This window comes from Brienomyrus brachyistius, chromosome 13 (assembly GCF_023856365.1).
Source record: "Brienomyrus brachyistius isolate T26 chromosome 13, BBRACH_0.4, whole genome shotgun sequence".
Classification (NCBI taxonomy): Eukaryota; Metazoa; Chordata; class Actinopteri; order Osteoglossiformes; family Mormyridae; genus Brienomyrus; species Brienomyrus brachyistius.
Window position 1 is genome coordinate 24522481 of NC_064545.1, and position 11060 is coordinate 24533540.

General features: G+C 45.7%; 1 protein-coding gene across 4 annotated transcripts; it reads left to right on the plus strand.

Moving 5' to 3' along the window:
- Positions 1–355: 355 nt before the first annotated feature.
- Positions 356–10545, plus strand: pskh1 (protein serine kinase H1). Of its 4 annotated transcripts, none has more exons than XM_048972984.1 (3): positions 356–504; positions 1800–2911; positions 7224–10545. In XM_048972984.1, exons 2-3 carry the CDS (start codon positions 1955–1957, stop codon positions 7539–7541), a joined length of 1275 nt encoding a protein of 424 aa, XP_048828941.1. In that variant the 5' UTR covers positions 356–504; positions 1800–1954; the 3' UTR covers positions 7542–10545. The 4 variants fall into 4 exon arrangements, with proteins under 4 accessions (XP_048828941.1, XP_048828940.1, XP_048828938.1 ...); XM_048972983.1 differs by having other exon boundaries at positions 391–587; XM_048972981.1 differs by having other exon boundaries at positions 392–826.
- Positions 10546–11060: the final 515 nt, after the last annotated feature.

Genomic DNA, 11060 nt, shown 5'->3' on the forward strand with positions numbered 1-11060 from the left:
TCAAGAAAATGCCACTGCAAAATATTAATCCTGGAATATTATGTATGCTTATTAAACACACATAAGGTTAAAAAGTAAATTGCACAATGATAGCAAGGTCCCAACGGATCATCACTCAAGTAATTAGCGCCCCCCAGAGGCTGTAGGCAGTACTAGTTACATCTTTAAAAAGCTTGAAGCCCAAATTCGGCCTACCGAAGAAACATCAGCTAAGATTCTCACAGGAAATATGCATGTTCCATTAAGAAATCTTCCAAACGCTCTCGATGTGGTTATCAAAAAATCACAGTTATACTTACGCCATTTTGACTCTAGCGGGGGTTGTCGCACTTGTTGAAAATACCCCCCCCCCCCCGACTGGAGCTGGCATGACAACCGGACCGGATTGGTTGGTAAGGAGCTTCACTTGGAATCCAGGAAGTGACGTCACGGCGGCTAGTGGTGGATATGTTTCTGGAGAAGGAAAAAAAAAGCCGAGGACGTCTTAGAAAATCCCCGCAGAAAGTAGGTGGGCCGAGGGAGCTTCACGGAGGGCGCCGTTTGCCTGCTTTCCTGCTCAGTGACGGGAACGTGAAAAGCGGCTTATGGTGAGAAGTGGAAATCCCGCTTCCCCAGTCAGAGAGCTGCCCGTGGGAGGCTTGACGGACTTGTGTTATTCTTGGAGTTGAAGGAGCGGAAGGAGAGACACTGACTAGCGAGTTAAGTGGACTGAGCTTAGCAAAAAAAAGGCAGAAAAAAAAGAAAAGAAAAAATGGAGAGAACAGCTGAATGTGGGGTGAGGAGGCTGCCTGTGCCGCATGTAACAACCCAATAACTCCTGAGGAAGGTGAAAGCTTTTCCGTCTACATTTTAACGCCGTAGCTACCTCGCAGGCTAATGAACTTCAACAGCTAAAGTTTTGTAACGCCGCTTTCAGTGATGTTTTGCGGTATAAATGACAATCTAAACAAAAATAAACAGGACTGGGTAGCTGTAAAATGATTTTCTCCTTTCATTTACTCGCTGTTAATACTTAATTCTGTCCCGTATGTGTTTATACCTTAAGGAACCGCAGATATGACAGAGTAACGTTGAACTTACGGGCAGCGCGGTCGCCGCACGGCCTGCTGTTATTGTACATTAGCGAGTGTTGCCGTAAGATTAAAACGTAATATCGATGCATTGTATTGAGGTTGCGAGTGGATCAGCTTGTCTTGGTGTGACCGTGTTTTATTCTCTTCGATTGTGAACTCAGTGGATTTTAAATGGTATTTTGCAGACTCTTTAATATAAACTACACGTTTCTTAGCGAGCTACGTGTGGTCTGCTGTTGGGGGTATAGTTAACGGGGCGGTCGGTTCCTGTGTTTTTATAATCTGGAGTAATTTCAAACTCTTTCTACTGCGATTTAATGCGCAGTTAACTTTATTAATGTTACAGTCTGAAATTCCAAGATGCTGGTTGTGGATCGGAGAGATTCAGTCAGTGCAACAATTAAATTTGTCGATATCAGAGTGGTTTAGGTGTGGCAGTGTAGTTTAACTGTTCCGATGTGCAGGATACTACTGTATATGATTGCAGTCCTTTCCAAGGAATCCGTTTCTTTCCGACGTGGATAAGCAAATTTTGGGACCGCTTAGTTTTCAAAAATATTTCAGGTTGATTACGTGAGTAACCGCTTCTTAGCTGGTGTGCATGCCATTTAAAATTCAGAAATCGCATGCCTGCGAGATCTGCACATGGAGTTATGCTGAAATGCCGAAGCAGCCCGTATTTGCCTGGGTGAGATGAAGCTCTTACCATTGTGTCTTCCTCCTCAGGTGTTTCACACGTTCACACCCTCTCAGGCCACCTTGGAAGTTGCAGCTGGGTTGCCTGGGTCAGGGAGGAATCCTGGCAAGTGGGATCAGTGACTGGGAGCCTCATGCGTGGGCCATGAGAATGCTCTGCTGGGCCAGGCAGGCGGGACCGTGACATGATGGGCTGTGGGACGAGCAAGGTTCTTCCAGAGCCGCCCACAGAAGTTCAGCTGGACCTGGTGAAGAGCGTGGAGCCCTACACAGGGCACCAGAGAGACGTCTACAAGCACTTCATTCGGGACGACGGCAGTGGGAGCAAGGCGGGCACAGAGAAAATGGGCTCACCCTCCCCGCTGGCACAGGCCCCCCCTCCGCCACTTCCGGGAGGCGCCACAGACTCTGCGGACTCACGGCGCAGCAAGGTGGCCAAGTACCGGGCCAAATTCGACCCCCGGGTGACGGCTAAGTATGACATCAAGGCCCTGATCGGGCGGGGCAGCTTCAGCAGGGTGGTGCGCGTGGAGCACAAAAGCACGAGGCAGCCGTACGCCATCAAGATGATAGAGACGCGATACCGCGAGGGTCGCGAGGTGTGTGAGTCGGAGCTGAGCGTGCTGCGTCGCGTGCGCCACACCAACATCATTCAGCTGATGGAAGTGTTTGAGACGGCCGAGCGCGTCTACATGGTCATGGAGCTGGCCACGGGCGGCGAGCTCTTCGACCGCATAATCGCCAAGGGCTCCTTCACCGAACGCGATGCCACCCGCGTCCTGCAGATGGTGCTGGATGGTGTCAAGTATCTGCACACGCTGGGTATCACGCACCGCGACCTCAAGCCCGAGAATCTGCTGTATTATCACCCGGGTGCCGACTCCAAGATCATGATCACAGACTTTGGGCTGGCCAGTACCCGCAAGAAGGGCGATGAATGTCTGATGAAGACGACGTGCGGCACGCCAGAGTACATCGCCCCTGAGATCCTGGTGCGCAAGCCCTACACCAATGCCGTGGACATGTGGGCGCTGGGAGTCATCTCCTACATCCTGCTGAGCGGTACCATGCCCTTTGAGGATGAGAATCGGACCCGACTCTACCGGCAGATCCTGAAGGGGAAGTACAGCTTCTCAGGAGAGGTAGGGTTGCCTCTCCCCTCATGGCTTCCTCCATCTCATTAGCATTATTTCAGAAAATGGCTCACATTTCCCAGCCCCCTCCTCCCCCTGACCGCTGCAGTCGAGTCTACAGGAAAGCAGATGTTTCTAGTTTCTCTTCTCCCACCCCCTTCCTTGGGAAGAATAAGGGTCTCGTTTGCATTTGTCCGATTTGAAAGTTTGATGTTCGCTTTATTCTCTCAGTCGTTGTGACGTCAGCAGTGCTCTGTTTGGAATGCATGCGTCCGTATTTTCAGTGATCATTCTCAGTGGGAGGCCATGTGGAACATGGGAAATGTATTATTCTGGCGCTTTGACTGTGTTCTGACTCCGTGCATCTCTTACCATTTCTGTTCCATATGGATCTGAGAGAATCACGCTGATCTGAAAATGGTCTGTGTGTGTTCTGGTGCTAATGTCAATATTTCCAGATCACCCTTCAAACTTTTGGTTCCTGGATCAGGGTCACTGTTCTTGGACCCTTCGGCATGGTAACCACGACGGTTTTTGGGAACGTCTGTCTCAACCTGCGGCTGCCAAGCCAATCGCAGGCATTCGTGCCACGTTGTTTGGTGAAAGGTTATCCTTTGGGCCCGTGACGCTCAGCCGTGTCTGCATGATGGAAATCGCCTGCTGAGCCGGGTACACGTGCAGGGAGCCGGTCCGACCTTCTCTGTGCTGTTTGTGTCTTTGGTTTTTTTGGGGTGTTCTTTCTGCAGACTGGCTGCAGTTTTGAGGGAACCGTGGGAAGCAGCAGACTGATCAGCACAGTAAGGGTTGAAAAACTGCAACAGAAACGGAAAACTGCGCACTTGTTCAGACCCCCCACTGCCTTCCCCCCCCTACACTGTATCAGTGGTCAGCGGGGGAGGTGTCAGCGCTTCACTAAGAGAGCGTGGCTCTGGCTTCAACAAGGTACAGTGTGTGAGACAGTCTGTGTAGAGATGGGGGAAGAATTGGATTCCACCTCCACACCCGTGGAGAAGGAAACTCCAGTGTGCAATTATTTAAAAAATTATGCTGCATCTTGAAAATTTCCGTAAAATTCGCCGACTGCCAGGTTGTGTGGGTCTGTTCTTTGTACAATGTGCAATGTGGTGTAAAGTTAAGATTGTATATGGATGTTACTGTAATAGTATTAGCATAGAAAATTAAAGGGGGGGGGAGAGTTGGGCTGCCACACCTCATCGATAATGTCGATAAAAATAGTCGACACCGAATTTTGTCATCAGCCTGGTTGCATTTTTGTGGTTTGCTGCATAAATTGAGTATAATGACATCACAACCTAGCAACGTTAACGTTGGCATGTTACTGGTTCGTGCTTCACTTTTCCACATGCCGTCACAGTTCAAGCACTGTTGGTCGTGCAGACTCCTGTGTGCATTTGTCCGTGGACGCAGACAATCAAGGTTCCCGAAAGCATACAGCAATAATATTTCACCAGATTTGCACCAGGCAGATATATTGCAATAAACACAAATATAAGCTGTGTAGTGAAGTGGGTAAGCGTATGAATAGTTTTAAAGTTACTAGACTTAGGTGGTATTATGATAATGCACTATATCATGGATTTTTGAACTTTTGGCGACAAAATTATCTGGCATTCCTTTCCCCCCCCATCCCGATTGGATTTCAAAATGCTGGAATAGCACCAGAATTCCGTATACTGTGGTGTAAAGGAAAACCATTAGTACACTAAATCTGGCGGAGACACATTTTTTTTGTGTGCCGCTTTGTCATGTGTGATGTTTTTCTTACAGCTTAAAAATATTTTTGAATGAAGCATTTCTGCTTTTCTTTAAACTTTGTGTTTTGGCCCAACTATTCGATTAGTTGATCACCTGATCACATGGTTAATCGATTACCAAAGTAATTGTTTCCAGCCCTAAACAAAAGCAGTAATTTCTATTAAAAAAACTGCAGTGTTAGAAGTTAATTGACTTGGGGATGCCTGTTAACAGCATAAAGTAAATGAGGAATACATGTTTGTGTTTGAATTATGTGGAAGCATTTGCACCTGATGCTTGCCCTTATTGGCCTCCTTGGTAGATAAATCGGAATACTTTTATCCTGGGGAAATTGTGTGTAATTAGTCTCCACAGTACACAACTACATAAAAGCACATGCGTAGACAACACACAGTACCACTTGCAACAGTTCCTAAGGAATGCACATGTAACATATGCAGATGGTTATAAATGAGTGATTATAAACATTAGAACATTACTGTGGTGAGACGTGTATAAATAAACAGTTATAATAATAAACAGTCCATCTCAGACAATCCAGATGTTGGAATAACACCTTTAAAGATAAGGCTACTTATGCACTAATGGGAAAGACGAAGGATGAATCACTTCTTTTTGGGCTTTGCTGAGCCTAATGGGATGGCGGCCTGATGTAAAAAGTTGCATGTCTGACTGTCCTGCTAGGTAAATTGCTCAGTAGGGGATGAAAAAGCGTAGGGTATATTAACTGTTTTTTTTTTTTTTTTATGTTTTAATGCATTATGGTATCCCATTCGTTGCAGGCTTTCTTCTTGGCTTTCAGATGTTGGCATTTCTCTCTACTTCTGTTTTAGCTTGCAGCCAGGTGACCATATCTGTGCAGATTTGTGGTGTTTTTCATTATCCCCCAATATGAATCTATTTTGTTAATCCTGCAGCTCTTGCAGACTTATTTCCCGTAATATTTTTCTCTGTGACCTTGTGCTTGGTCTGTAGTTGAAAGATGCATGTTTTTTCTTAATAGCACTTGCGCGAAGAGCATCCTCCTTGATTTACGGTGCATTTTTGCATATTTTCTGTCATTATGAAGAGCATTATTAAGTATTATGAAGTGTCCTTTTGCTCCTGGAATGATTATACTTGTGACAATGCTTTTTAATTGCCATGAACATTTACAGTTTATTTTTCTTTCCAGAGATGCACTTTATGTAAATGTTTATTGTGCCAGAACAACAGCTGTTGTATCCAAAAAAAATGGCTGCTTATACAGCCTTCGCATGGAGTTCGTGTTTACTGGGGCAGTGTGGGGGGGGGGGGCTCCATTAGTGAACTGCATTCTGGGGCATGGAAACACCAAAGGGAATCTGCTGTCATTCGGTTTTCTGCAGCTTTAGCAACAGCTAAATTAAAAACATGCGCACAGGTTTCTTCATGTTTCATGTCTGCTTCTCAGAGGATAATGATATTCCTCATTGAGGGCTGTTTGAAAATACACAACCAGAGGGTATGATTTGGCCTGATTCCTTAGTCCTGCCTGGTGGACCACCTCAAACCGGTGCTTCTGGACCTGCTCCAGTCTTCTGCTGTTGTCACTGCCCTTCTGACTGGGAGAGGTTTTTCACTTAGGGGGGTGTGTGATGGTGAGGGTTGGAGTCACAGTAGTCTTGGGAGAAATAAGGCTTCCAGCCCAAGCCGGTTTGGATCCTCATGTGCTTCCAGTCCACGAACCTCGGTAACCTGTTTCCTGTCGGGTACTTCTTCATTGGGTCACATGAGGTGAGACCAGGCATGGTTAACCCACCCACAAAGCTTCCATACTTGGGGGGTGGGGGGAGGGTGGCTGGACACAGGCAGGTGATGGTTCTACTGGCATTAAGGAGCTTTCTTTCAAGCCTGTGAGTCCCCAGCAGTAAGTCTTGCTCCACACATCTGTGGATATTGTTCATTCTGGTAATGATAGAACAGAACTGTGAGGTGCTGCTCTGTGTAGGTAGGGTTTGGTACGAAACATGCAGAGAGACCAAAGTGGGAAAATTTCGCCGAAAAGTTCTTAAACGACCTTCGACCAAGCAGTTGAAACTGAAAACCCGTTTGCCTTGATTTATATTTAATTTACTTTTTAAAATGCACTTGGAACACATTTCAATTTCCTAGTGAGATGTTCATTGGCATAAGCTGAGAGCTGTTGTTTAAACTCTTCATGTTTTGAAAATACCCAAAAAGTGTAATTGGAGACGTCTTTGACTCGTGTTTCTTTGCATTGTCCATTACTGCCCTCTGGTGTTCACGTTATGTAATGACGTCTGTGTGCTGTGTGTTTTTTTTTTATAACAGTGAAGAGAAAAAGATCAAGTTCTGTGAATATGACCTTACTGCAGATACTCTGTTTATCCGAGGTGTAGAACCAAAATTATTTTTAAGAATCTTCACTGGATTTGTGCATCATCATAAATGTAAATATTTGATTTTTATTTTGGTAAAAAAAAGCTGGGCCTTGTTGCTGAAACATTCTTGTCATTTTGAAATGGCCGCTTCTTCCTACTCACCTTGCTGTTATCTTCTCCAGCCGTGGCCGAGCGTGTCGAACCTGGCCAAAGATTTCATCGAGCGCGTGCTGACGGTGGACCCCAGCGAGCGCATGACGGCTGGCCAGGCCCTCAAGCACCCTTGGGTCGTCAGCATGGCCGCCTCCTCCTCCATGAAGAACCTGCACCGCTCCATCTCCCAGAATCTCCTGAAGAGGGCGTCGTCGCGCTGCCAGAGCACCAAGTCGGCCCAGTCCACACGCTCCAGCCGCTCCAACAAATCCAACAAGTCGCGGCGTGTCCGGGAGCGAGAGCTGCGCGAGCTCAACCGCCGCTACCAGCAGCAGTACAACGGCTGAGGCTCGTGGCAGACTGACCGGCCCCCCCCAGGGCTCACGGCAAAGCTGGGTGGACCCCCTCCCCACACGCGCTTTTCCCTGGTTACGTGATTACGCTGTGTGGCGACATCCAATGAACTAACCTTTTATTTCCGTCCCGCCGTTCTCTCCTTGTTTCTGTGACTGATTTCTGTTTATTTATTGTTTTTTTTTTGTGAGTTAGTTAAGGTTATGATCGCGTGAAGGGTCCATTGAAAAGAACTCAAATAAGGCTTCCGGAGGATTGTTAAATGAAGATTTCTGTGAATTATTGTACCAGAAAGGGGGTTGCAGGGGAGGGCCGAGATTTGGTTTATTTGAGTAAATGCTAATAGATGACAAAAGACACAGTGCCTTTGTAGTGGCCAAATTTGCGGTTCCGAAGTTGAGATGAATATTGCATAAAAGCCCTTGTGTGTCTTTTTTTGACTGAAGAGGATGATGTTGTCGTTCTTGTGCCAGCTGCCTCAAAAACCGCTAACCTGATCCTCGTAGATCCGCAGATCTCTGTCATAACTGAGCTGGAACGGCCGAACAAATCCTCTTCCGAGCTGCAGTCGCTGGGCACCTTCCGGACCCCCACACGAGGGCTGCTGTCCTGTGCTGCTCGAGTAGGTGCAACACTGAGGTTCCTGTGTGTTCCATGATGTCACCCAAAAGGTGGGGGTGGTTCCCCTTGGACTCAGGCAGGATCTTCTTCAGTGTTCAGCTTCTGCCTGATCCAAATTGGTGTGTTCTGATTTAAAAAAAATTTTTTTTTTGGTGTGCGTGCATAAATGTGCACACACGCGTTTGGCTGCTCACTTCTGTAGTTGCATATAAGTCATCACTGGCCAGAGTGTTCCGGTGCACCTTGGAACTGCCTCCGTTCTGTCCAGTGACACGTCATGAAGCTCAGCTTAATGCCTTTAAATCATGTCAAGTGGGGTGTAGCAAACCCAAACCACCAGGCCAACATAGGGATGCAGAATAATGAGGACAAGGTCACTTGTGAGCCTCTCATCCTGCCTCTGAGTCCCAGAACCAGAGGCGCCGCTAGGTGACTGCCTGCCATCCTGGATATACTGTAGTTCTCTTTATGTCTATGGTCTTAAGAGGGAGGTGCTAATGGATTAAGTCCCGCCTTCCCTGTGCAACCTGAGCCACGGCCTGGGCAAGTTGTTGTCCTCAACTAGGTCTCAAGTTAGAATCGGATGGCTTTTTAAATATCAGATAATGAGGTCCACAGCTCTCATTTGAGGTCTGCTATCTAAAAAACCTTTTTAAACATGGCTGAGGGAGAAGACGACTCTGCCCAGCTGAAATAGTTCAGATCAGATGTTACATCCTTGGGTATCCCAGCTGCATGGGAAGGTTAGAACTCTTTAAGTGAGGGTTTATGAGTCAGGTCTCTCCCTTCAAATGCTCGGCTGCCAGTGATCAGGGTGGTTGTAGCGCATCCATTGTGAACTGTAACTGTATCAGCTGCTGTGAAGTTGGTGTCAGTTTTGCCCTAAAGAGATCTTTGCCCCACAGCAAGCAAAATAAACTCGGTGTCAAGTCTTACATTTTACATGCCAGTATTATGTTACCTTGTCGTCTTCGGAAGCCTTTTGTAACTTACTCCTTTAAGAAATTAACTGAAAATATGAATCTGTCCGAATGCAGCCATCCAGCGTTGAACCCGTGTCTCTCACCATCTGATCGTTTAGGGAAAAGGCCACCCAAGGTAGATGTTACCCATTTTATGCTGAGTACATGTTCCTGCACAAACACTCATTTGTATAGTTGCATCTTCTTTACTTTTTTTCCAACTGGAGGTGTGCTCTAAAATGACCTTTTCATAGGACTGAACTTTTTCTGTCCCTTGACTTTTGAAATCGATATGTGAAAATTCAGAAGTACTGGAATTGCCAAATGGCAGACTGACTGACTGGGCGAAGCCCAGCATGGGCAGTGTGTTCGTCCAAATCTGAGAGAAGCCGACTTTCATTTCACTGTCGTCTTTTTTCTAGCTGTATGAAGACTGCAGCCCTGTTTGACCTTTGACCCTTGCACTTTTACACTGACCTGTGGATTAGAATATTTGATGGGTCTTTTTAATGGTGCGTGTCTTATCCTTTTTGTCATGGGTTACTGCTCTCCCTGAAGGATTATTCATGTAATTTTATCAAAACTTATATTTTTCCTCCAGAGACTGCTAAAGCACCATCTCTCTCATCTCGTTTACAAATCGAAAACAAACATGTTAATTCACCTAATTTACGGTTTAGTGTAAAACTATCCTTTTCCCTCCATATTTTTCCTCATTCGTTGATAATTTTTGGTTTTCCGACTTATTTTGGGAAATATGTAAATCCATGTTTTCCCGAAACACTAAGTAATATAGCCATTCATGTAGAGCTGTGGCAGTAATGGCCGCTTGGCCAAAGGCACTCGACAATCACCTAAGGGTATGGTAAACCAATTCCAATATCTTTTCAAATGTGATATTTGTAAAATGTTTTTCGTTGAATAATCCATTATTTTAACAAGCAAAAATTGCATTTTAAAAGTTGTAGTCTGTTTTTTTCCTGTCTTTCCTGGGGACTGCTCAGATTTTCAGTAGGTCCAGTAGCTTGGACTGAGGTCATGGTGGTTCTGATGTATGAAAGGATGATTACTCTCCATGGAGTAAACTGAGCCATAGATGCATACTTTAGGAAGCTCTGGGTGTGCAGCTGCCAAATCAAAAACCAATATCGTAAAAGTACGATTTTTATTCAGTGTAAAAAAAAATACAGATTGATGTGTAATTATTATATAATTCATGTCTGTTTAAAATGTTAAACTTGTCCTCTTTCTTGAACCAGACAAAACTAGCACTGCTACCAATATTTTGATATGCATTCCATCATATGTTAAATATATATGTATGTGTGTTTATAATGAAGGCTAATGATGAATAGATTTTTAAAATTCCTTTTTTAATGTAAAAGTTTCCTACAAAATAAACCCATAAGTTTTATCCCTGGTGTTTATTCACTTGTGCTATATGCTGTGTTAATTACACCACATAATTATGAGGTGATATCAAGACTGTTGGCCACCCATATAAACGTCAATCCTACTGAATTTTATGTTTTCTGTCTAGGTCAAGTTTTAAAATGGTTATTGCTAATTGTTGTTGATGCTCCTTGTTGTGAGTTAACCTGTTACTCTTTTAGCATTATCATCCATCTCCTACTGCTTTTCTGGATCGGGTCATGGGGGCAGCAGTGTAAGCAGGGAAACCCAGACTTTCCTCTCCCCGGCCACTTCGTCCAGCTCCTCCGGGGGAATCCCGAGGCGTTCCCAGACCAGCCAGGAGACCTAGTCTCTCCAGCGTGTCCTGGGTCTTCCCTGGGGCCTCCTCCCAGTGGGACATGCCCGGAACGCCTCACCAGGGAGACGTCCAGGAGGCATCCTGACCAGATGTCTGGGCCACCTCATCTGGGTCTTCTCGATGCGGAGGAGCAGCGGCTCTACACTGAGTCCCTCCTG

What these genes read in the sequence shown, in the direction of transcription:
- pskh1 (XM_048972984.1), top strand. Translation starts at nt 1,955, where the DNA reads ATGATGGGCTGTGGGACGAGCAAGGTTCTTCCAGAGCCGCCCACAGAA. An exon ending in AGTACAGCTTCTCAGGAGAG is followed by an intron (nt 2,912 to 7,223) that starts GTAGGGTTGCCT and finishes TATCTTCTCCAG; the next exon opens with CCGTGGCCGAGCGTGTCGAA.